The sequence below is a fragment of the Parus major genome, chromosome 1 (genome assembly GCF_001522545.3).
Source record: "Parus major isolate Abel chromosome 1, Parus_major1.1, whole genome shotgun sequence".
In the NCBI taxonomy this organism is placed as follows: Eukaryota; Metazoa; Chordata; class Aves; order Passeriformes; family Paridae; genus Parus; species Parus major.
The window spans coordinates 85,514,878-85,541,060 of NC_031768.1; the positions used below are offsets into that span (position 1 = coordinate 85,514,878).

At 47.4% G+C, this 26,183-nt stretch overlaps 1 protein-coding gene across 1 annotated transcript; it reads right to left on the reverse strand.

Annotated features, from left to right (window-relative positions):
- Positions 1-2,487: 2,487 nt before the first annotated feature.
- Positions 2,488-25,174, reverse strand: LOC107211027 (alpha-2-macroglobulin-like protein 1). Its single transcript, XM_033514546.1, has 35 exons — positions 25,116-25,174; positions 24,369-24,552; positions 23,289-23,451; positions 22,885-22,942; positions 21,265-21,437; positions 20,588-20,672; positions 19,662-19,776; positions 19,214-19,328; positions 18,678-18,787; positions 17,974-18,141; positions 17,454-17,684; positions 16,986-17,049; positions 16,012-16,157; positions 14,906-15,055; positions 14,420-14,533; positions 13,715-13,879; positions 13,181-13,290; positions 11,709-11,934; positions 11,085-11,211; positions 10,675-10,796; positions 10,155-10,209; positions 9,378-9,461; positions 8,808-8,984; positions 8,572-8,653; positions 8,080-8,236; positions 7,811-7,885; positions 6,484-6,646; positions 5,614-5,831; positions 5,216-5,431; positions 4,632-4,756; positions 4,178-4,268; positions 3,638-3,706; positions 3,324-3,426; positions 3,190-3,231; positions 2,488-2,804 (listed from the first exon to the last, which is right to left on the reverse strand). The coding sequence occupies exons 1-34, from the start codon at positions 25,172-25,174 to the stop codon at positions 3,191-3,193; spliced, it is 4,341 nt and encodes a 1,446-aa protein (XP_033370437.1). The 3' UTR covers positions 2,488-2,804; position 3,190.
- Positions 25,175-26,183: the final 1,009 nt, after the last annotated feature.

A 26,183-nucleotide genomic window follows, 5' to 3' on the forward strand; every position in this document is an offset into this window, starting at 1 on the left:
CCTGACTCCTGCTGACTCCAGCAGCTGTTTTGTGAGAGCAGACATGTAAATACCTCTGAAGTGCTGGCCTTGGCACTGGTTGGAAAGCTACACCCTGAGCACCCAGTCCAGTCCAACTCCCAATGAAACAGGATTAAATAAATGCAGGAGCAACAAAAACACAGCAGCAGGCTTGGTGTGTGTGTGTGTGATTCATCTGCCTCAGTCCTACCTCCATTTCCAACACCAGCAGTGTCCAGTTGCTGGTGGGCCGGAGGCACTGGGGAAGGGAACACCTCTTAGCAGGGCTCTGCATCCCCTGGGACTTGGTGACAGGACACACAGTACCTGGGTGCTGTCCTGTGCTAAGATCCTTCCCCAGCCCACAGATCCATTCATCACCTGGCCCAGAGACAGGCAGGAAGCACATCCATAGGGGATCTGTGTCCCTGGAAGCCAGCTTGTGAGCTGATCACGAGCTAAATGTAAGGATACACGTGCCAGCAAGCTTCAGCCTGAATCACCACAACCCCTCAGTTTTGTGAAGGATAAAAAAATGACTGGGATATTTGACATCTGCTGCTCTAAGCAGAGAAGGGGATGTTTAAGCCAGAGAGAAATCAATGTGTTTTGTACAAAAGTGTTTTTTTCCCTCTCTAAATTCTCTTGGAAGACAACCACCTCCTTCCAAATGCTCTCTAATAGCCAGACATCACAGGTATTACTGTTTAGATCACATAAAGAACATTTTAAAGGACACAGAACAGTTGTTAAGAAAGTGGAATAAAAATTACAATGGATTATTGAGTCAGACTGTGTAAATACACATAGGAGTAGCAAGGGGTTGTGTGTGACCCCCTTCTGCAATAATGGGCTCCTGCATAAGCTACTCCCCATGCTGTCAGCAAGGGGTAGGTTGGATTCCTGTGTGTTATAACCACCACAGAAGTTGTTTTCCCAATAAACCTCTATGCTGGGGATTTTTCTCAGACCAGTGCTCTGCTAAGCTCTGCAAAACAGATTATAAGAACATGGTGGCATTGGCAGGGATAGGTGGAGTTCCTCCCTCTCTGCAAGACTCCAAGCTCTAGGCAATGTACTCTCCAAGTACCAGTGCCAGCTGCAGACCTGGCTTGCTCCAGTTCTGCTTTTTGATAGCAGCAAGGACAGATTTTGCCAGTGGTAAAAGCAAGGGGAAGAGAAGACATTTGCAAAAAAAGCAGAAATATTTGCAAAGTGTGTTTTAAAAGTTTGAAAGAAAGTAATCAAAAATTCTGATCTGCAGAGTTGAGACCTGCATTGCTCATGGACTACTGAGGAAATTGAATAAAGAGAGAAGGAAAAGTTTAAACAGTTTTTTTTAAAAAAGTTTTGTATAAACCTGTTTAAACAAAAGGGCAAGAGGAGAAAGTGGCACCTGCAATATCAGCTCAGACACTTCTGACACTGTACCTGACACAAGGTATTGCTACCATCCAGCTGCTGTGCTGAGCTCATGCTTTCATTCCAGCCCTGCTAAACTGCACATGAAGCACAGAGCAAGCTGTCAGCAGCCTGCCTTGCTGGCACATCTCAGTGTGCTCACTCTTATACAAAAAACTTGTAATGCTCATGGTCTTTGTCTCACAGACAGGACTTGCTGACTCTTCAGGATTACTCTGGAGCATCATAGTTAAAATTTAAACACAAAGTTCCAAATCCCTCCCATTAAACCAGCACAAATCCCAGCCTTGCTGCAGTGTGTGGAGAGCTTCTAGGGCTGTAACCAAACCCTGACCCTCAACCTTCACCTGTCTTCCAGACCATCCACTCTTAAGCCTGCCTTTGCATTTATCCATCACACTCTTACAGCCAGCTCTAGGGAGGGTCTGTGGAGATCTGCCTGTTTATACAGAGACATGTCACTGTCAACCTAAAAAGATCTGTGATCACCAGCATTTAATTGTGAGGTTTGATTTTAAAAAGCAGTGATAGATGTTGAATTTTCACACACTCTTTGGTTGCTGAATTGCCAGTCCAGCTCCTTGTAATGTGGCAAAGACCCTGCTGACTTTCCTCACTCATTAGCAGGGAGTCCAACCCCAGGGCACCACCCCATCCTGACAACTCATGTTTGACTTGTCCAGAGCAAGATCCAGCTCCACAGGAGGTGCAGAAACTTAAATCACTCCCTTTCTGCTTTCTATGCCAGGAGGACAGAGTCAGTCTGTGAGGTACAGAGCAGGGTAGATTTACACCCACATAAAGTGCCCCAGCAGCCAAGACCGTATGGCTCAGCTACATCTGTGTGCAGTAGATGATGCTCAGTGGGCTCAGTCTCCACGCAGGACTAGGAGTCCTCACCCCACACTGGTGACTGCACAGCACTGCTGGAGGAGAATCCAGTGCTGCAGGAAATAAATGCCAGTGACATGGCTCAGGTACAGAATTGCTTCTGCCCACTCTTCCCAGGTAAACTCTGTCACAGAGTCCAAACACACACCACAGTACCCAGATTTGTGATTTGTATTTTATTTTCATTATTTTTACAAGCAAGAAAATCCCTGGATTAAAACAATCAGAATTAATCAGACACCCCAAAAAAATCACCAGGTAATGGCTGTCAGGATGGGCAGCATAGGTTAGGCTGAAGTTAGTCCTGAAATCCAGCCTGAGATGTGTCCCAGCACCAAAATCCCAAGATTCCTGAGATGTGACTTTCCAGGTGACACAGGTCTCATTACACCAGGAGGAATAATGCAGCAGCCCCTCTGTCCTAAGGTATCTTGCACTAGTGGGATCCCTGGGAGCTGAAGCAGTGGACGGTAAGGAAGCAATCCAAGTCCCTGGAGAAATGAGAGCAGAAGAGAGAGCAACCTAGAGAGAAAATAATATGACCCAAATTATTAACTTTGGGATGCTAACAGCTAGGGAGCACAAGCTCTCACTAAGGACTCCAAAGGAAAGGGGATTTTTCTGTTTGATCCAGTATCTTTGTTTTACTTCAGCTCCTCCACAGAAAGAGAAACTCTCCATACCCAAATATAATAAGCTGAAACCAGTACCACAAATTCTGCTTAGTGAGTTTCAGATACAGTCCTAGATGGAGGGAACATGATGAATCAGAGATACTCAGGGCTCCAGTGGGACACAGAAGTGGATGGGGTGCAGAGGAAGCATAACAAGGCTGCTAGGTCTGCACAGGGGGCTGAGGAGGGGATTTGCACCTACCTCAGATGCAGAAGATGTTATAGTCAGCCAGAGCCTGCTCCTCTGCAACAGAACAGGAGAGATATAAGTTATCCTTGCACAGAGCCAAGTGCAAACAGCCAGGCAGCCCTGGCACCCCATGGTTCCACACTGACCTGGGTTGTAGTAGTCATAGACCCTGACATGGCCTGGCTTCAGGTTGGTCACCTCAATCTCCTGCTCCAGATGCAGGACGTATGTGTCAGAGATATGGGTCAGCTGGGGAAAAAAGTAAATGACTGTTTACTTACGAGCTGTTCTTTTTATTCCTCATCTGAACTTGATCCTACTAACTGACAATAACAACTCTGTAGATTCAAACACTGAATTTCAAGATGAATATTGAGTATCCTGATCCAGTCCTGGATTCTCCCAACAACTCTGGCAGTGCCCTCCACTCCTACAGCTTCTCTAGCAGCACAGACATTACCTTGTCTAAGTAAATGGCAACACCTTCTTGTGTTTTCTCAGTTCTTCTCACAGAGTGCCCATGCTGCAACTAGAACAGGAGAGAGGAGGAAGCAATTTAGTTTTGCCTTTTGAAAGGAAAGTCTCAGACATCCCAACAAGGTTCATCTAAGTTTGAGTGGGCAGGTTCTCATTCACTCACTTCCAAATGTATTTTGGGCTCATGTCTTCAGGCTGATCTCCCTGCAGGGCCACCCAGCTCCTGCAAACCCCAAGGACAAGAGCCTGGGCTACTTAGCTAACAGGGATATGCTAAACTGATCGGGCCAGAAGTATCACTGTCCTCAAGACTCAAAGAAAGAGTCAACAGTATGTGTCCAAGTTCGTTGTGTGGCAGGGGGGAAGGGATGGTGAGATTGCTCAGGGAAGAGACAGGCAATACCTTCCTATGCAACCTTCCCATTCAACCTTCCCATGCAGCCTTGCCATGAGCCTTCCCCTCTCCTTGGGCACAGATGGTCCCACTGACACCACATCCCCACCCTGATTCCACATTTCTTACAGACATCCCAGATCCTGGAGCCAGGGCAAATCCAGTCAGTAAGGACACCTCAAGAATCACCATGTTGGAAGTAGGTTTCTTCCCATTGTACCTGAGGGAGAAGATTAAAAAGAGAGTCTCTGGGGGAGAGCATTAAAAAGAGAGTCTCTCCTAGCTTTCCCTTCCCTTTACCACCAATCCCTGTGTGCAGTGCCCTGAGGCAGACAGCCCAGCCAGGGCTGGGGCTGAGGCAGTCACTGCTCCTTCTCACAAGATGCAGAGGATGGCTGCACTGCTCTGAGCATCCCCAGTCTGAGCTGACTACTGCACACCTCTCCCCAGCAAGAACCAAGGCTCTCCATCTGGCCCTCCTGCTGAAACTGCCTGGTGCCTCCCCTGCAGCCAAGAAGCACCCCTCAGCTCTCCAGTCATGCCCAGCTTTCCTTCTCAAGTGGGACAAGATCTTTAGAGTCACCTGACATCGACATGGACGGTAACAGAGCGTGTATTGTCCTCGGTGCAGTTGACAGGCTCAGTTTTCACTTGCAAGGCAAAGGATGTTGAGTCTTGTGGGGAGGGTGTGTTGTACCTCAGCACCATCTGCAGGGAGAGACAAAAAGACAGACTAAGACATATATAATTTGCTTGATATCATCTATGACACCTTTTTTTTTCACTGGCTACTCAGCTCCTCAAGATTGGACCCAGACAGTGAATGGATAAATGATATGCAGTAAGCACTTTCATTCCAGTACCCAAAATAAAGGTTATCCAACTCATATTGGAAACCTTCCATGGGCTCCATCTCAAACTTTCAATTGCGACTGTGCAAGTCAGGCACACAGCAGCAGAACCACTATAAAACATTTTCGTCTTCCAGTACTCTTGAGAGCCATGGAAGCATCATGGTCCTCCCACACACAGGTTTATTGCATTGGCACCAGGCGGGGATTAAAGCACAGTCAGTGCACATTTCCTCCCACAGAGGTGCAACAGAGTGATGATGTTAGACAAGATGAGGAGATGAGGGTGGTCAGAGCAGGGTCTGTGGGAACCTACCCGAGTAAAGACACAACAGCTGCCATGGGCCTGCACCAAGAACTTGCCCGGGACCTCTGTCAGTGCCGCCTCCTGCACCAGCAGCCGGTTCTGGTAGGAGACTTGGAACTTCTTCCCAAAGCCTCCATGAGACCTCACCCTCACTTCTGCATCCCCCTGTGTGCTGTGTGTCAGTGCTGCGTACTTAGCCAATGCCTGCAAGGCCACTACTGTGTCCTGAAAAGGAAAACACAATTACATTTGCATCTCTGACATCCAGAGACACTTGATATCAGAATCCTGAGGACCTCCATATCCAAGGGCACCTCTGCCCAAAGCATTTACACCTGTACACATTGCGTGCGTATCTTGCAGAGGTTCTTTCTCAAGAAACATCCCCTTCCCTGGTCATGAGTTACCTGTGTTGAGGCAAAGCCTCCATAGGCATTCTGCTGCCTGGTGAGCCAGGCCACGATGCCAGAGGCTGTGGTGAGGTCAGACTCTGTGACATTTGGCTTGGAGAGCAGGGCCAAGAGGATGTAGGCTGTCAGCTCCACATCTGTGGATATTGGCTGTGACCAAGGGCTGGTACTGGTTCTGGGTTTGGATGAGGTCTGACTCCAGTGGATCTGCCCATCTGGGAAAGGAAGGCAGTAGAGGGAACCTTGAAGGATGCCAGGGAAGAACTGTGGCCTAGCCTCCTAGACACAGCAGCTTGTGTCTGCAGAGACCATTGGGTAAACACCTTTTGGCTGGGTAATCACATCCCCAGGGCAGCTGAAAACCTATGTATTTTGCAATACCTAACACTCCATAGGAGTGACATATAAAACTAATATGCCAATAATCTGCATATACATTTCCTCCCAGTTGTCCAAATTCTGTATTGCCTTGTTTGCCAGGTCCACTACCTGATACTAGCCAGCTGTCCACTGGCCAGCCCTGAGGGTCAGGGACTAGCAAGACATGGGGCAGCTTGCTTTCCTCTCTGGCATTTTGCAGTCCTGCACAAGAATTCCCAAGTCTCCCAAACCCCGACCTCCACTTCAGGTACCAGAAAAGCTTGAGAGAATCTGAAGGAAATCAGCACCCACACCACAGTGTTTGCCGTGCTGGCAGTGTTGGCAGTGTTGGCTCACGCTGTGAGCTCACTCAAGGGATGTCTAAAACCTTTCCTAGTGACGGGCCTAGAGGGTGAGGCTGTGCTCCTCCCAGGCTGCACATTACCGAGGGCTCAGAAAGGTCACCTGTCCCTTCTCTGGTGTTCCCTGGCACTGAGGCCCCCGTACCTGCTCTGATTGCCTTTCGGCCGAGCACATCAAGGAGCTCCTGGGTGCGCTGAGAGTCCTTGGCCAGGGCGAAGGTGTAGGCCAGCAGGGCCTGGGTGTAGGTGCTGGCAGCCTTGGGGAGGGCAGGAGCGATGCAGCCCAGAGCCCTGCGCACCACTGTGCTCTGCAGGAGAGAGGAGCACGGTCACACACAAACCCCTGTCAGCCAGGCAGACCCTGGGACACAGGCAGACCCTGAGACACAGGCAGAAGCACGCAGTGGCACATGCCGGCACAAAAAGCAGCCTTTTCATTCACTCAGGTGACTCTGTGCTCGGTCCTGCACTTTCTGTGTCAGTGCAGCACCAGTAGCAGTGTCTTCAGCCCTTGGTGGAAGGTGCTTGACAGACCTCCCCCCTCGAGCTAGTTTTGGGCTTCAGCAGTGCTCTCTCAATGAAATTAACACCTTTCCTGTGGGAATAACACCACTGTGTTTTACTTTCCCAGTCCAAACACAACAACAGCAAAACCACACAATTGCCAATGCGTACACGTAGCCTGCTCAGGAGGGCAACTGTGTTTAATTCACCTTCACAGTGAATAATTGAATTTATGGTGAAAAAAGGGTGGCCTAAAGGACATCTATTACCAGAAAGAAGTTTAATTTCCACCTGTCTTCCATTTTTTTTTGCCTAAGTTCACTGCTTTCTGTTCAGCTGAAAAGCATTGCTTTTTCACTTACTTTTCTGATCTCCAGAGAGCTTCAGTTCTCAGTGTCTACAATTGTGTTTCTCCATCAAGTTAATTGGTTTTTTTATTTCCCTCTACCACATTCTAGTAACTAGCTACAATCCTTAGCCCTTGTAAGAGCTCCCTCTTATCGTTATTACTTAAGCATGCAGTTCCAGCTGCCCTACAGCAGTCTTACCCAGACTTCTGCTTTTTTTGAGAAGCTAAACCCTATTAAGAGTTACATTATGTCTATTTACTTCACTGTGGGAGCAGCTCCACCCACCTCACGATCAGCCTTCATCTTCATAGGACCAGCAAGGGGATGGGAGGCAGGGGGGAGCAGGAATGAACAGCTCATTCCTGGGAAATGGCCAGCACAGTATCAAGCTATGAAGTCCAGTGGTCCCCAGTAGTCTAACCTCACCTTTTCCATGGCAGGGATGTCGTCCTCAAAGACAGAGTTTTCCCCAAGAAGCTGTAAAATCTTCCCCACCCACTCCATTACTTTGCCCACAAGTCCCTCCAAGGTGCTCTGTTGCCTATCCCAGTGTTACCCTTAAGATCTTTAAGATTCAGATCTTAAGGCAAGAGCATGGCAAAGAATCCCAGTATTTACCTCTGGTGTTGCTCCTGCCTCCAAGTATGCAGCAGTGATGTAGGCAGCCAAGGGGACTTCCCCATCTACACCTCCCTAAAAAAAAGTATAGACATCCAAAAAGCTGGGAAAATTAACAGGTAAATACTGAAGCTTTTCAGGAGAGGTCTCTCCTATCCCTGGCTTGCTCCCCTTCAAGAAAACACAGCAACACTGGCAAGTGAATTTAAACAATTACCAGCACACTTGGCAAGAACTGCTTGGTGTTGTCCTTCAACTGGGGCTCCTACCTTCATGAATGTGTGGAAAAGCTGTCCCACATTTTTGAAGCAACCATTGGGAAGCTGGTGGAATTCCAGCCAGGTGAGAGCAGCTTGGATAATCCGGTTGTCCAGGTAAATGTATGGCTTGGCTTGGACAAAGCATTTAACCACAAATGCAGTCAGCCTGATTGAGGAGAACAGAAAAAAAGGCATGAAAGAAGGAAGGGAGAATCAGAGAGAAGTAGAATGCATGGAGAATGAGTGGAAATAAAGAATCTAAGCAGAAAAAAGTGGGAGTTTGAAACTGGTGTATCTCTCTTTACCTATTGTGCTATTTCTAGTGTTCTGGTTCAAGCTCAGCTCATCCCCAGGAGTCAGGATGCCTACCCATGGGACACCCTAGTCCACAGAACCTCTAGAACACTTTGGATCTTATAGGACAGCAAGGGTTTTGTGCTGGAAGCAGAAAGCTGCCCACTTCCTGGCTGTCAGTCAGCAGGGAGAGAGCCCAGGGCTTACCAAGTATTGCCATACTGATCCTTGATACCAAATTCACTGTAGGAACCATCCGGGTGCTGATAGTGCAGCTGTATCTGGTACCCTGGGAAGCAGGATAGGACATGAGTGCACACAGTGGATTTGCCATGAAATCAGTGTGAAGGAACGTGGTGGTTGGGTGATCCAGGTGGAAGGGGAGTAGGAACCTGTTGGACACAGGCCAAGGCAGAGGGGCAAGGTGGGTCTATTGTACTCACCACTGCGCAGGAATCCTGTTGCCCTGTCCTTGATCTCAGGGCTCAGCTGCCTCGTCTTCTCCAGGTACTGCAGCACATAGACAATGGGGGCAAACAGCACCATGTTCTGCTCCCCACAGCCATGGGGCAGCTGCACCAGGTGGTCCAGGTTCTGCAGTGCTGTCCCCATGAGGTCCCCTGAGACAAAACATAAGCACCCTGACCACCTCCTGGGCAGTAGGATCCACCTCCTCCTACCTGTGACCATTCCCAGCTGTGCACCAAACAATGTAGGCCCAGCACAGCTGTGTGGGGACACTTCTGTCCAGCCACTTTCTCCATTCTGCTGTGCCCCTCATATGAGCTGTACACATTCCCATCCTGGCAGGGAAGCTCATTGACACAGCACTGTCTCCCTTGCTGCGTGTTTTAGGCTGTCAGTAATCAGGAAACACAGCCACACACATGGGAAGAACATGGCAGTGGAGCCTTGGAAACTCAGAAGTGCTGTGTGGGGGAATTCAGATTTTCCTAGGGCTAAACTCAGAGATATGGGATTTGCAAGGGTACTGCCATAGCTTAATTCCTTACCAGTGACCGAGACGGTGGCTCTGACTGAACCTTCAACCACATTTAGAGGCAACACCAGGGACACAGACTCCTCTGCTGGATTCCCTGACATCAGTCAGGTAAGGTGTGGGGAGACAAAAAAGAAAGAGATTCTGGTGAAAAAAGTCTTAAAAATCCCCAGAAACAGTTCAAGGCTATTCTGTGATAACTTCCCATATTCCAGGCACAGAAGCTGTAAATCACTTCAAAAGTCCATGTCCCATTGCACCCTTAACTTCCTCCGTCCACCTCATGATAACTGTGCTGTCCTAACACCCCTCTTTATAAAGAGGTTGAGAGGATTTTCTCCTGGAAACCCTCAGGGGTCAAAGCTACCTGTTTTTCTCTACAGAAGTTGCTCCATCTCATTTAAGATTTCAGTTGCAGACCTGTCTTCTCAATGCTCCACATGCTCTCAAAGTCAGCTGATGGCCCCATCATACACCATAACATTCAGGACAGGAACAGCAACCCCAAGCCATGTCCTCCAGCCTCACCAGGTTCAGTAGTGGGGTTTTATTTCCACAAAGGAAAAGGTCTCAAGCTGTCACATTAGTGGCAGAAATGTTGATGGTAAAAGACCAGACCTCCCCACATCCCTGCCTAGGAGAAAGCCCTAGCTGGCACCACAGCTAGAGTACACTTCTGTAGCTTCATCATGCCGACAGAGAAAATAGTTCAACAAGTGGAAATACCCAGAAGGGGGTTAGGCAGGAAGAGGGGGATGAAAAGGGTGAAAGAAGAAAACAATCCATCTACCTTTTTCGGGACACAGGATGGAGCTGTGAGCCTTTTCTACCAACACTCCCTCTGGCTGTTGGAGCACATAAAAGTAGCATTTTAATGAGCACCCAGGAGAGAAACGGGATTACAAATGGATTAGAAGAAGGTATGTTCAGAATCCTGGTTCAGGGTGGACAGCCAGATGGAATATCATCATTATCACACAAAAATGCAAACTGCTTTCAATCGTTTTCACTTCTGATCAGAAACCAGCATGCATTTTCAGAATATACTAAATTCTGAGTATCTGTGAAAGTGGTGCTGTAAAATTCAGCAGAGAACTCAGGGGACAAGGGCAGAAAAGAGTGTTTAAAGTTTTCCATGGTTTGAAGTGGAGGGTGTCCCTTTACCTTCTACATCCATCAGCCCTCATGCCCTGAGATGATAATTACACATTTTGAATAGCAAGAGGTAAATCCCAAAATTAACATACACAAAATCTGGGAATTGCACAAAGCCTGCTTTGAGGCTTAGGTAACAGAACAACTTGACTGACCCGAACTTGAATGAGTTTGGTGATCACGTCTTTCTGTCCTTGCTTTGGGACAAATGGTATCTCCTCACCACAGAGCTCTTTGGTGGCCACAGCCTCTGTGCTCAGGGTGATGTTCACGAGCCCTGAAAATAACACACATTTAGGTCTATAAGACACCTTCTGAGGAAACACTTCCTGTTAATACAATAGACATCACCTGCTGACAACAAAAAAATTGATCAGAGCCCTATATGTTTTTGTACCTCCTAGCACAGGCTTGTGAGTAACCATGACCATAGGATAAGTGCAAGTAAGTGCTCTCTGGGTAACAGAGCAAACAGCTGCTCACTCTGTGTCAGCTCTTACAAAACATCCCCACCTTGGTCCCATCCCTTCCCAATTCCACCACCCCACCTCCCTGTGCTTCTCACCCAGGTGCTCAGCTGTGACGCTCCACTGAAAGGTCTTGGCTTCCCCGGCACATAAGCAGCTGCTGTAGACACAGCCTTTGCATGGCTTCAGCTGGAAGTGTGCAAACTCCTCCAGGGTCACTTGGATCTGAAGGGGCAGCAGGGATGGCAGGTGGCAATAAATAAACATCAACAACACAAAAAGGAAGCCTACAGAGGGTGGAAGGAGGGGCACAGGCTGAGAGGAATACACACAGATTGTTTGATTAGCCAGGATCAGGCTGGAAGAGCCTCGATAACCCTGGCAACCTGCCCAGGGTTATCAAGGGCAACAAGTGTGTCTGTGTTTGTGCTTGGGATTGTCCCAGCCCAGGTGCAGGACCTTGCACTTGGCCTTGCTGAACTTCATGGGGTTTGCACAGGCCCAACTCTCAAGCCTGTCAAGGGTGCTTCCTTATTTCTCTTTTTAAAAGTGGGGGTAATGTTGTGCCTTTTCCAGTCAGAAGGAAGACCACTGAATTGCCATGACTCCTCAAAGGGGATTTGGAACTGGATGATCTTTAAGGTCCCTTCCCCTATGATTCTATGATCACAGATGTCAGCCATGTCCCACTTTTCTTGCAGAGGCTATCAGGGCTCACCTACCCTCATGCACTTCTGCAGGTTGTTGGAGACTGTGGCCTTCAAGTTGAAGGTCTCACCCAGGACCACAGAAGATGGCAGTGGCAGCTCCACAAGAAAGGGCTTGGAAACAGTCAGCCGGGAGGCTGGAGCAAACCCAAAGCCGTTACGTCCTGTGCAGAACATTCCTGCTTTCCATTCTGTGATGGCCTCAGGCACAGTGACAGTGATACTCTTGTTCCCACTGGGGCTGGGGAGAAGTAGACAGCGACAGAAGCATTCACTTGAATGGTGCCATATGCCACGCCAGGTGACTTGCTGTGTGTCCTTCTCTGCAGAGCACCCCATGCCCTCACTTCAGTCCAACCCCTACTGAACTTGCAGCCCTTGCAGGGCTATAAGTGAGTCCTTGTAGAGGTGGGGACCCCACCTCAGGAGCTTACATCCACAGGACACTTGGGTCAGTAGGTTACATGGCTGCAAGATGCCATTAATCACAGGCAGGACTTTCCCTATGCACATCTAAAAATGACTTACAGATATCAGCAGCCTTATTCTTCTTGGCCTAGGAAATGGAGAACCAGAAACCAGCAGAGCAACAGGACTAGCAGCAGCAGAGCTTAGCAAACAAGGTTGATCCAGCCATTCTCTGTCCTGTGAGACACTGATAGCTTAAAGCCCAACATGAGGGCAGGGCAGAGACTTGTCCTGTGCACACAGCTTTTGAGAGAAGACTGTTCTGCAGCTTTCACCACAACCAACACAAAAACCAGATGTAGCTAAAGATACTGGTATTATTTAGCTTATTTCACCATGCATGGACAAGAAGGCAACATACACAACACAGAAACCTTTTGGTGGCTCAGATCAGACTGGTGGACAAGTCACAGAGGAAATACCTGCTGCTAGGGGGGAAGACGTGGATGTATCTGTAAGGACAGTGGAGCTGGGAGAGGACAGATTTTGATGGGAAATACGCTCAGGACCTGTCCTGAGCAGATTTCAGTCTTCAGAGAACACACAAGAAAATCTTGAAATCTCAGATGAAACATCTCCAAAAGCTCTCTCAACAGACCCTGTGTGCACACTGAGCCTTTCTCACAGGACACAGTTTTCAGTCCTGTGAAGGACTTCTATGTACATCAGCTTCCCCTGGATACCAGGATACATCCGTGAGCACGTTTTGGGAAATGCAAACCCACAAGACTACCAAAAGCAGAGTGTAGGCAGTGAGCTAAGCTGTTTTGCTGCACCTTGTGCTTTTCTATCTTCCTATGCCAGCCACCTTTCATGGATGACAAGCACTTCTAGTAGAGGAGAATGCATTTAATGCATACATCAGCTCCAGCAATGAACAGCCTACAGGTATGAGCCCTGTGATGTGTGTCCCTGAGTGTCTTGCACAGCTGCCTATGACCTAAGCTCAGCTGCATCTGCTGCCACTCCCAGCCACACAAAATGGCCCAGACTAAAGCCCTGCTGCTCAGTTTACTCACCCCACAGAATACAAATCCCACAGCCAGGTTTGGTGAAAATGCTTGTGTACTTTCTCTTCAGCTGAAGAAGAAGGTGGAAACATAGTGGGCTGATAGGTTGCTATCAGATGCTCTGTTGGAAACAACAAGGAGCTATAGTCACCACAGGGTCCTCAGGTCCTGGTTAAGAGGAGAGGAGCTCCAGCACAGCTCAGGCTGCAGCAAATTCAGTCAGCTCTCGACAGCATGGCAACAGAACAAAATGTGCTGTCCCAAATTTTAAAATCCTTTGCCTCATATCAAATGTCAGAGGTGCTTTGGGCTTTACTTCCATGTGGAGGCACCATGGGACAGGCAACATTTCCCTCACTCCAGAGTTAAAACCTGGGATCCAAACATCCAAACATCCCACTAACACCCCTCATATTAGCACAACAGGTTAGGGACACGAAACCCTCCTTCTCCTCCATTTGTACTTACAGCAAGTGCTGCCTCTTGGCTCAAACTCAGGACTGCTTTCACATAAAAGACTAAGCCTCCCATGTAAGAAGAAACAGCTGGCAGATGCTTACTGTTATACACTTTATGGGGCTGGGCAAACATCAACATGGGCCTGGAAATAATCTTTCCTGTTCCCCGCAGTGTACTTGTCAGTGGAGTGGTTGGACATACTCTGGGTTTCTTGATATTGGTGTTGGACATAATTTTCAACCCCATTTCCTGTAGGAAGAGATTAATCACCAGAAGATTGTCCTCTCCTCTCTGCCCTCTGCCCTTGTGCCTTCCTGTCCCCTCATACAGTGGGGACTTGGCTGTCCTCTGTATTCTCTTCCTTCATTTTAAGAAGGAATAATTCAGATCCCCAGCAACGGGCAAACAAGGTCCTATAAGGCAATTCATCTGGCCTGAGTCAGCCAAATTTATTCCTTTACAAACACATGGTCATTTGAGTACCCTGCCTTCTCTGCCTGCAGGGTGCAATTGTTCGTGCTATGAAGATTAAACAAATTGTGTGAAATCAAATTAAAGTAATGAATAATCCTTGGCATCCTGAGTCACACAACCCAAATGTGGCAACCACACAATGATTTTTTCCTTATACATTTCAAGACACCTATTCAAATAACGAGTTACAAGAGCCTAAAGTGCACCTGTTCACTGTCCTGCCTGCAATGGCATCCCTTGGATATTGGAAAAGTCAGGGGCCACATTTCCCTCAGTCCCTGAATTATCTCAACCCACCAAATCAACCATTTTTACCCTGAATGCCGTAAACACATCAGGCCCATCAGAATTTGGGAGCCCGCATGAACGATCATCTTCAGACACTTGGTGAAGATACCTGGAGTTATAAGATGGGAACAGCCCATAGATCTGAGAAAGCAAGGAAAAAAAAAAATCAGTGCAAATTAAACCTGGCATTCCCTTCCTCTCACACATCCAAGGCCTGTTTGAGATGCTTCTGGCTACTGCGTATGAACATGTGCCAGAAAGCCCAGGATCGCTGTCACTCTTCCTGGGCTCTCCTCTGACAGTGTCAGCACAGAAGCTGTATTAGTGATGAGTGGCTGAGTGGTACTCAACCTCTTCCTTAGTCCCTAATCCCTACCCACCACACTGGGAGCACTGCTGATCCCTCCAGGCCGTGCTTTCAGTTTCCTGGAGTTAAGTTCTGCAGAAGTTCAGTCGCCTCCCTCCTGCCTTGTGTCAGCAGGGAAGGGAAAACGTCAGAGCAGGCTCACTCACCGAGTGGCTGCTCAGTTCTTTTCCTGCCTTCATCCAAAAGGAGCTTGGATCCACAGCCCAGACAGCACAGGTGGAGCCAGGAGCTGCCTGCAGGTGGAGGCCAACCTGTGAGCCAGGGAGAGTCTCTGGCGTTGAGAAGCCCAGCTCTACCTGGATGGGAAGAATGCAGGCAATGCCTGAGTGACATTTCTAGGTGCCACCCCACCACTTCCCAAGCAGGGAAGGGACCTACATGAAGAGAGTTTCCAAAGACCTGCCTTGGACAGAAACCCGAGGATCCTCGCAGGTTCAGAAGGTGTTTAAAAAACACCACATTGAAGTTCTAACAGGAAAGATGGCAGAGGGGGAGCCATCAGTGTGCATACAGAGACATTCCCATGTCAGAGCACAGTTGTCTCTTCTTTACCCAGCAAACCAGCCAGCTACATTCACACACCTCACAGTTGTCTTATGAAGAGCCTTCTTCTGGGGCCCCAGATCAAAAATAAGCCTAGTCCTTATCTCCAGGCTCTTTGTGGGATGGGCCTCAGTTTCCTGAAAGTCTTCCTGTTCTTGTTTGAATCTGACTGTCTATGGCAGACAAACAGCTGTGGAGCAGGGGTAATGCCCTCTCAGAAATTCACTTTTGGAACGCAAGACACAGCCAAGAAAGCAGATTCCCGAGGATGTCACAATGACCAGATGCACTCAGGCCTTTCTGGACAGCCAGGAAAATCCACTTCTTCTCTCATCTACTTTCAGATGTCATCCCAGTACCACATACTAGCAATCCTAATTATCTGCTGCAGCAGCAGAGCAGCCCTGAGCTCTCCTGAGAACCACACAAACAACCTGTGCTGGGCTGGATTTTCTATGATCCTCCCAGGCTGCAGTTGCCTATGGAGACAGACAGGAACTCTGCCTTTCCCAAACATCGCAGCAGCCCCCACAATGCTGAGCACACACTTGCTCCAAGCATCACAGCACACCTCACCAATCACAAACTGCAGTTTCATGTGACTGCATCACACGTCGTATGGGCCACACACAGAGGCACAGCTCTCCTTTCATTGCAGCAGACACGTCCACGCTCACACATCTAGCCACATCTCAGACACAAACCCTACCTTGTTTCTGAAACACGTGGAGACACTGAAGATGGCAGAATCGGCAATGATTTTTCCATTAGGGAAGATGACATAAACAACAAGTCTTGGAGCTGGGGCATAGGTTGAGCTGAATGTAAGAGGGATGGAGAAGGAGCTTTCCAGCACTAGATGGAGAAGAAGAATAAGAGAAGTAAGGAATAAGAAATAAGAGAAGAAGTGTATCTTCTTCTGTAACAGGAATAAGAGGAAGTAGATTTTGTAGTGAAAACAGAGTCTGATCAGCTTTGCCATTCTGCAGGTGCCTGTTTAAATAATTTCCTCCTTTGGTCTTCCAAGACCAAATTGATTTCTGGAGACTACTGAAACAATCAGCACATCTCTGGATCTGGTATTCAAGACAAGCAAAAGACTTTTTTGTTTATTGCCCTGGGGACACAAAACAGTACTTTGGAGTTCAAGCTTGGCTCCACAAAAAGTGAGAGTCTCAGATACCTTTTAAAGCCTCCCCTCACCCAACATCTCCCATCCCATCACCAACAAAGAGGTGACCTTTTCCCAAAATACTTATAACTCAGGTTTTAAAAAACAGAGCTGGAGAAATAGGCAACAGTGGGTCAACAGACATCAAAATTATAATCTGTGGCATCCTAATGACCCAAATTATATATAGAAACAGTTGCTATGGAGGGTAAGGCTACAGTTTCATGCTTCAGGAGCAGCAGCAGAAGGAGACAAAAAGAACACAACAACACAACAAAAGAAGACAACAGAGGATGTGCCTATGGGCTGGGAAATGCTGAGTATTCTTCTCTTGGTCCAAAGCAGGAGGGCAAAGGGAACATGAAATCTAGAAAAGCACAGTACTCTGATGCAGCACACAAGTGGTGAGATATCCCTGCATTGCAGGGAGGCTTATGCCACTTATCCAAATAAGAGTGGATGTCACAGACCACTAGGTGCTTGCTAGACATGGCACTGGGGAGTGCACTTACTTCTTGGCAGCCCAATCCAAACAGTCTGCTGACCTGCATGGACTATCCCTCTTTTCCCTGTGACCTAGACAAGAACACAGAAAGGGATGGTCACATAGTCACGTAGCTTTTGAGATCACTAAGAAGATCAAAGTAACCCTGAAATTAAATTGGGAGATTAAATGGGGGTTGGGGAGGAATATTAGCTTTATTTGCTCTCAGCTAGTAAGGAGAGCTCAGGGATGAAGTGATGTGGGGGAGGACAGGTAAGGCCTGCACCTGTGCAGAGCCTACAAGAAAGGTTCTGCCTTTGTTGCTATTACTGCAGTACCAGAATCAAAACCAGGATTCAGTTCCATGATGACTGGAGGAACTCCCTGTCCTGGCCTGAGCCAAGACTATCAAGTAGTCTCAAATATCTTGAACCTCTAAGAGATGCTGATCTTGGGCCTTCAGCTGTCACCCACTAGTGCTTTCCCAGAAACTCACAAAGTAGGAGAAAATGACGCGCTTGGGCCCATGTTCCAGGTCTTCCTCATAAATTCTGAAGTCCACCTGGACAGACTGCATTTTACCACAGGGTATTGTCTCTGGCACACGGATGATAGAGAGGAAGCTCCTGCTGGTACTGTAGAATGGATGTATGAAATAAGAGGCTCGCTGGTAACTCAAGTCAGCTGTCCCAGGCTCTCTGTCCGAATCTTGATGCAGGACACTTGCCTGGTGAGACAAAAGAACTAAACCAGTTAATTTCTCTAGTTAATCAAGTCAGCTGCAAATCGCCTTGGATTTGCAAATCACAAAGGACAGGTCTTGCTGTGGAGAGCTCATGAGGAAAGGAACTGAGACCTGGAGAATAAGCTCTCAGAGGGAGAGCCAAGATCTAGAACATGCTGAGGTGCTTCAGGTTTGAGTTTCTCTCCCTCAGGAAGGAACAAGGAAGATGTCTATGGGGCAGTAAATAGCTCTGACATGTGCACATACTCCTGCCACACCCTTCCTTCCTTACCTCCAGGGAGACCAAGGTGCTGTTCCAGGCAGAGGTGTCCAGGGTAAATGAAACTGTTCCAGAGTCTCCAGTGATGAACTTCTGCCTAAATTGCTGCTCAGCACAGTTTACTACAAGAAGGACTTCTTTGTTCTTCAGTGCCTTGCCTTGGTGATCAATTACTTTAATCTGAGAACATCATGGGGAACAAGAGAAGTGCGGAAAAATCTAATCAGCAGGCAGAATCTCTGGCTTCCCCAAGTCAGGAGCAATGTTTCCAAAGACAGCAAGATCACTCTTTCAGGCACCAATAATTTTATCAACACTGCTACTGCTCCTATTACCACTTGCACTACCATGTTCATTCACAGAATTACAGAATCACAGAATGGGTAAGGTTAGAAGGGATCACAGGGGGTCATCTGGTCCAACCTCCAGTATTCTCCACTTCTCAGCAGAGGACTTCCTGGCTGATGAAATTCCAAATGTTTGGGTTTGCATCCCAGATATTTAAGCCCATAGCTGCTCCCCCTCATGGGTTATTTGGTAAATGGCAGTCTTGGGATTTATTCTGACATTGGACAACTCAAGAGTTTTTTCTCTGGGAGTAATTTGTGCCCTCCCAAGCCCCTGGCTAGAAAAGGGGTCAGAAGAGACAGTAAGTAAATGTTACTGTGAAATATTGCTTACGCTCTCCCCTCCAAAGAACTGAAACTGGGAATTACCTTTCCTCTGAACATCTGTCCAGGGTGGTAGTAAGAATTCACATCATTAAACAAAGCCAACCCGCCAATCCTGGAGATAAGTAATTTGTGGGAAGCATTGACCTGTATCTCTGAATGGAAGCAGCAAGACAAAAACATGAGAGAAGGAGCAAGAAAGACAAGCACTTCTCAGCAATTTCCCTGCAGAGTGACCCACTGGTAATACAGATGGACACGTTCAGCTGCACACACATTTCACATCCCAATGGTGATCTTCCCAAGATTCTGGGTATCTGGTCTTCCTCCCACTTAACTTCTAGCTTTTAGAGAGCCTCACCTGACACCACACTCAGAGTGAGTGTGTCACACTGTCAAGAGCTGCTCTCCCTGTCTCTATATGTGAGGTTGGATAGCAAGCCCCGATGGGCTCAGAAGGCTCAGATCCCTTGCTAGCTAGAAAGTCTCCAGTGCATTTGGTCAGATTACCACACCTTCAGATCTTTTGGTCTGATTAGCACAACTTTCCTCTTCCCAGGCACCAGAAATTCTAGAGTTACCTGTGGCATCCTCCACCAGCAAGGCCTCTGCAACTATGCTGTCCCGATAGTACCGAAAGTCTTGGCTGAAGGAGGACAGGCTCACATTTGTGAAGAAGCAACCTGACTCATCTGTCTGAAAGTTCAGAGAGAAGGAAAAAGGTCTGAGCAAGGCACTTGGATTAGAAGTTATGGAAGTGGCAGAGGAACAGTGGCACAAAACCCCTGCTCTCAGGGTGCTTTGCCTTTTGGCATTGCAGCCCAGGACGTGGAGCAGGTACATGATGAGGCTCAGTCACAATCGTCAGGCACAGCTGCTGAGAGGCAGCACCAGTAGCAGTGGCCAAGCAGCCAAAATAGTGGGTTAACATTGCTATTACTTCAGCTAAAGGACCCAGCAGCCTTGTCTTACCCTGAGGCTGAGCACAAATGCCTCTGAATACGGCTCAGCTCTTCCTAAGCATCTCACCTGGTTGCTGAATTTGTGACAGAGATCGGGTTTGGAAGCACTGGGCAGGAACGGGGCTATCTTCTGACAAAGGCTCACATGAACCTTCCCCTGGATGCTTTTCCCACGAGTGGATCTGTTTGTGGGGAGCAGGGAAAGGAAGAGACAGTCGCACACAGTGGGAGAACACATGGCTTGCTTTGCATAGCCCCAGAGACCACGCACTGCCAGATATTCACAATATACCACAAGAGTGGCATCCACACAGCAGGCCCAGGAGTCCTGACCCAGCAAGTAGGGTCAGGCCAGGGCTGTGTAGTGATGGGAGATCAAGGGCTTTATGATATTATTAGCACTAAACTAAATTATTTTGAGTAACTAGAGTGTTGTAGGTGCTGACCGCACTATACATCAGCATTAACTGCAATAACCCCAGGACGTGCTGAAGGCATTCATCGTCTTATGACCAGAAACATGGGTGACTAAGAAAGTGCCTTTTATTAAAAAATCACCTTCACATGGGGCTAACTAGCATTGTCCATAACTGGGGAAATTCCTTTTTGCCTCCCTTTAGTTTCCATGTGAGCATAATCTGGAAAAGCTTCCCATCATTTCCCATGAGTTTGTTCTTCAGGGAGATGAACACCACATATCTGCCATGATCTATCCCACAAATAGTTGCTTGTCAAAGGGTAGGCTGCTCCCCCAGGTTTTGTGCATGGAGATTTGTGGAGTGTTTTTAGGAAAGGGACATTTAGAGTATCAGAATAATAGTTACAGGAATGTTTCATGTTGCCTCAGGGTGCAAACAGCTGTCATGGAAGATTTTGGCTTCCTGTGACTGAAGTGTAGTAGTCTTGCCCTTAGCTCCTCAAGATAACCCATCCAGCTTGTGCACGTCAGGCCAGAAATTAACACAGGGTCATCCCTCCAGTCAGAATCCTCACCTGCCACATACCCGGAGCAGGAAGGTTGTATCTAGTGCATAAATCTGACTTGGTGCCTCAAAGATCACTTCAAATTTTGGCAGCACTGGAAAGGAAAAACAGGGAACTATAGGAAACACAAGCCAGGGACAGCCTTCACAAAGAATTAACATAAAGGCAGACTGTGGTGGAATAAGGGACAGGAAATGGGGAAGGAAGGTAGTGAGAAGGGGAAGGGAAAGGAAAGATTTTCCATGAATCTTTAACACATTTGTGTGTAGGCCCTGGATGATTTGCTCCTTCCCAAACTAAAACCAAACATCCCCGTGTCCCTCCACTTCTGACAGGTATTTTCATTGAGAGAAGACTGGCCTCCCAATACAGTTGATTAGGGAATGAAAATGAAGTGAGAGGGCACTGGACTTCATATTCTCTGGAAAAGTCCATCCTAAATTGCCTTGTTTTATCTGACTCTGGGATCCATAGGAATCAGCTGTGTCAAAGGTCTGGGGCCATGAACACACACTAAGGTCCTGAAGTCATCTCCTCTCCTAAGCCTCAGCTCAGACTCTTTCCTATGATGCTAATACTTCTCCCATGTGCTCCTAGGATGGTTATCAAGGAATAAACACCCTGCTTCCTGGACCAGAAGCACAAGGTCCTCTCAGCAGCTCAGACAAACCCCCACGTGCTCTTACCATGCTCTTTAACGGAGAAGCTGCCGTAGGCTCTGGAGCTGGTGACGTTGATGACGTACGTTCCCAGCAGGGGCTCATCACTCAGCTGGAAAGACAGGTCTGCAATGCCATCCTGAGGGACCACGTTCTGCCACTGCTCTATCTGGTTGTTCTTAGGGTCCTGCACCCACAAGAAAGAAAGAGTTGTTCCAGCATCTCGCTCGCTGATCCACATCCCGTAGAAACTGAGCTTCAGGATTTCAGTGTGGTAGACTACCAGATTCTATGGCTAAGGAAATGAGGTTTGGTATAGACTGATCAGGAAATTTTGAAGACATGATAATGTTCAGATTCTGCTCCCAGCATCTGAGCCTCCTTCTACACTTATTTAAATTCTGATCTTAAGCAAAGCTTCTTTGCTGTTCTAACTTTCTTTCATAAGCATCTAAATTTTCTATTTATTCTCTTGCAAATCTAGAACAACAGATTTCTACTGAAGTCCCTGGGAGCACAATCTCAAAGGAGTACATAAAAAAAAGCTGAAAGGAGTATCTTAGTTTAAGAATTTAACATCCAACAACAAAAAAAGAAGGTCTACTATTCCACTCAGAGGTCTTTAAAATCTATCAGAAAGTGAATATGAACAGCACAGTGAAATGACTGCCATCACCATTACTCTAACATGAGGTTTCAGCATCACTCACCAGGAGAAACAGGGAAATCTGGGGAGGAAAAAATACAAAAACATTAGAAAAGAGAAACACATGTCAGCACCAAACACAAAGTACTTCAGACTCAGAGCCCTCTCTGAAGGATGTGCAACTGGTGATTTGGAAACCTAAGAGCACTGACAACAATACAATTCAACAGAATTCAACAATATTCAATTCAACAGAATGACTAGGTTGGAAGAGTAAAGTAAAACAAATGCCACCAAAAAGGAGAAATACCAGGTGGGTTCATTGCAGTAAGGTCTGAAGAAAGGGAAAGGAAAAACCAATCTGGAGGTCACACAACACTTGCTAATGACTTCCTGACAGAAAAACTCACAAAGTCACCACACAAACAAATGTAGCTCTGGTTCAGGTCCAGTCTTAATAGGGTTACAGAGGTATAGGATCACATAATTTGGAAAGAACCTCTGGAGGCCATCTAATCCAACATCCTGATGAAACATGTCTTCCTGAGCAGATTGTTCATAGCCTTCTCCAGCTATGTTCTGAACATCTCCAGTGATGAAAATGCCTTTTCTGGACATATTTCCACATTGTTGCAATCAAAAAGTTTGTCCTAATGTCTAAGCAGCATTTCCCACATTCCATCTCGTAGGGTGCAGATTAAAAGCACCCTTCCCCCCAAGAAGGAAAACCTGATTTACAATCTATTCACACCCCCCATGACACCTTCACATCAGGAACCAATATGTCCCATACATGCAGTTGCATGACTGTTCTACCAAGATGAGCAAGAGACGTGCACACCTCTGCCACCTTCCTGGCAGTTACTATTGCCCTCTGCATACCCATAAAACCTGCCAGGGATAAATGTGGAAAAGCTGGAGCTTTGGCAGTGAAAGGAGTGGAAAGGAGGTAGGATCCATGCATGGTACAAGGCAGCCTCTTCCACAGCCCCCAGGACTTGCTTACCGAATCGTTGAGTGCACGGAATTCCTCATCCAGAGTCACAATGCGAAATTTCACTGAAATCAGGGAATATATTATCAGATCTCAGTTTTTCCCTACAGACCTGTGCTCCATGTGCTACCCTAGCTTCTGTCTCCACTCTAGACACACTTGTGGTAGCATCTGACACTAATGTAATGACACATGTAAGGTACCATGGACATGGTTATCATTATCTACTGCCCACTGCAGCTCCACAGTCGCAAGCCAGACATTACAAACACTGAAACCCCACTCAGCAAGACACATGGTCTCAAAGCCTTGTGCTAAGGTTGTTCATGCATTTCAGGGCATCACAGTCTTTCCATATGGTGCAACCAGCAAAAAGCCTGGGACCCTCAGCTGCTCCCATTTGCATCTCACCTGTCTGCCCTGGTTCATAGATGGGCTTGTCAGTTTGGATGATGGTGCCATTCCTGGCCTTGCAGATCAGGACCTTTTTCTGTTCCTCAACATTGACCCCTTCTCCTGTGATGGTCAGTTTTACAGTGGCAACCTCCTCTGTGCCATTAGCTGGAGGGGCAACCTGTAACACAGAGAGAGGAGAGCACACATGCCCCAGGTAATCTTCTGAGAATGAAGTGGAACAACTAACCGCTTCCCTCACACTGTTCCAGGAGGGAACAATCACCAGCCAACCTCTGGAATCTGTCCTTTTTCCCACTGGTGACAAGCAAGCACCTGACTTTTGAGTCTTCAGACTTGTTCAGGATGATGGGCAGATGACAGGAAGGTGGGAAATGGTAGCACAGAATCGAAAGAGAGATTGAGCAGTTGCACAGCCTCAAATGTTAGGCTTTCAGAACTATCCAGCACTTACAAACAAGAAATCCAAAGCAGAAAACACAACCAGAAAGATGCCAAAGATCCCAATATCCTTAGCATAGAATATACAGAATAACAGAAAGGATACTGGTTAGACATGCCTGCCTTATCCCAGATCTTTTCTAAGTTCTCACCAACAATTAATAACCTCTAAGATGCTGTTTATAAACACGCAGCATATCCATTTCCATCCAACTAGTCCTCAGTAGCTCCCAAGAGCTGAGTTGCTGCCTGACTTCAGGTACTACAGAAACTGCAGTATGTCCTGCAAGACACCATTTCCCCAAGCTTCAGCTGTGAACCTGCACAAATCCTTCAGAAAGAGCTAAAGCTACTTCATCTGGTCTGTAATGGAGGAGAAGGACACAGGTGGTATCCGGAACCCTGGCAGATTTTAACAGATGAAAATTCCATTTAAAAATTAGATTCAGAAAGGAAACTCAGTGCTAACCAACAGACTGTGTCGGGCTGTGCATCCCTAGGCACCACCCATTCCCCTTCCTGAAAGGCTCACACCAAGACGAAGTAGACACAACCCATGTCACCCCTGGCAAGGGAGTAACACAAGCATTTTCCTGAAAGGAGAATCAGTGATGGAATCTGCCTTGGGTGGCTCACCCAGAACTTAGTGCACAGGAAAGTCTTCTTCTTCTGGATGGTTTCTTGCATTAAGACCTCCTGTCCTGCAGAGCGCTCCAAGGCCAGATTCACTTGAATTTTTGCATCATGACAGGTGATATGGAGGCAGGCAACCTGGGTGGACGGGTACCAGAGAGCTTCAGGAATCACCAGCAGGTAATGTCTGTGGTGGGGAAAGACAGCAGAGGTGGTATCAGTTTGAGGACTCAAGAGATGTAAGAAAGCTTCCCTGCTGTGTCCCACTACTGCAGAATCCCTCAGCAATGTGCCATCGACATTCAAAAGCAACAGTGAGCCTGGCAAAGTGGTTGCTTCACTGAAATGTGAGAAATAGTTTCTGCTTTATTAGCTTAAGTATAGCCCTACAATCTTTTTCAAACCCCTTATTCCAGTAATCTCCTGAACTCTCCAAAAACACCCCATGCAGTCTTCAAAAGAAATGGTTTCATAACCTTGCAGTCTAGACACCAGTGATTTGATCTAGCATTGCACTGCAGAGCAAACACCTCTGGGCCTAAGGTCTGACCCGGAAGACCCCCCCAGAAAGTTGGCTTGTATTGACCTGAAAGAGTCAAAGGCTTGGTAGGCAAGGTATAGGACTCAGCTACCCTTTGGGGTGATCTGATAGAGCAGGAAGCATGAGAGCTGATGGCATGGGATGTGGTCCATCTAGCTAGACTGACGCCTTCATGAAAGAGACTGAAACAAGAGTTCAGCGTCACTCACGGTTGGTGAGAAGCAGCTGCAGCATGGAATAGAAGGCTCAGGAGGATGGCTATCCTCATCCTGGGGGTTCTTGCTGTCCAATCTCAAATGGCTCTCTTCCTCTGAAATCTCTGAGGCTGTTTATAGGGGGGTAATTTCTTTCTAACACACCCTAAATGAAGAGGTGGGATGTGGGGAGGAGCCAGCTTCTCCCTCTCTCCTGAGATTTCACACAGGCAGCTGTAAGGATAAATGTACTGTGCCAAGTGCCCCTTGGCCAATAGCAGCAGCTTTGGCTGCCATCCATCAGTTCAGAACATCCCCTCCTGCAAGGCTGCTGTGGAGACACCTGACCAAATGGACTTTTCATGGCAAAAAAACAGTGAGAACTTTGCTGATCAGTGACCCAGGCCAGGTCCTGATCACTTGGCACTTGCATCCCTTTGTTTCAGCTGGAGATGGATTGCCATTGTGCAGCCTGCAGCAAGAGCTGCCCCCTGCACACAGCAGTGTCCTCATTCAGGACAGAGCCCAGGAGCTCTGCATCAGATTAGGGGGATGTGGATCTCCTTAGGCTGCCTGGCTTGGGAATGGAGTGAAACCTTCCGTGTGCCTAAGGAAGTGCTGCAGCAACACTGCCACCAGCCAACAACCACTAATGAGCTAATGACTTTGTCTTTTCCTTCCCTGTGTACCATGAGGAAAATGGAAACAAATACTGGCCCACAGAGGTCTCCACCAGGGCCCTGCAACACCCATTAGTCATGGCACTATCTGCAAGGAGGGCAGGAATGCCTTCCTGTCCTTCATTATTCATGTCTGGGTCTAAAGGTCTGGCATCCAGGGATACAGCCTTTTGGTTCTGATTTTGGTCCTGTGGGTCAGCTTAAAACTCACAAATTAAATATGTGGGACATTTTGTAAGCACTGATGGCAGCCTGTAAAGTAGGTAGATAATTGTCCTGGTGATAATTGTCCAGTTTCACTTCCAGAAAAGCGCAGTCACCACATAAAACTGCCTGCTGTGAGCAGTCTGCAAACTAGACTTTTGTGAGCATTGTGAGCATTAGTTAGCCTGAGCTGAAGTGT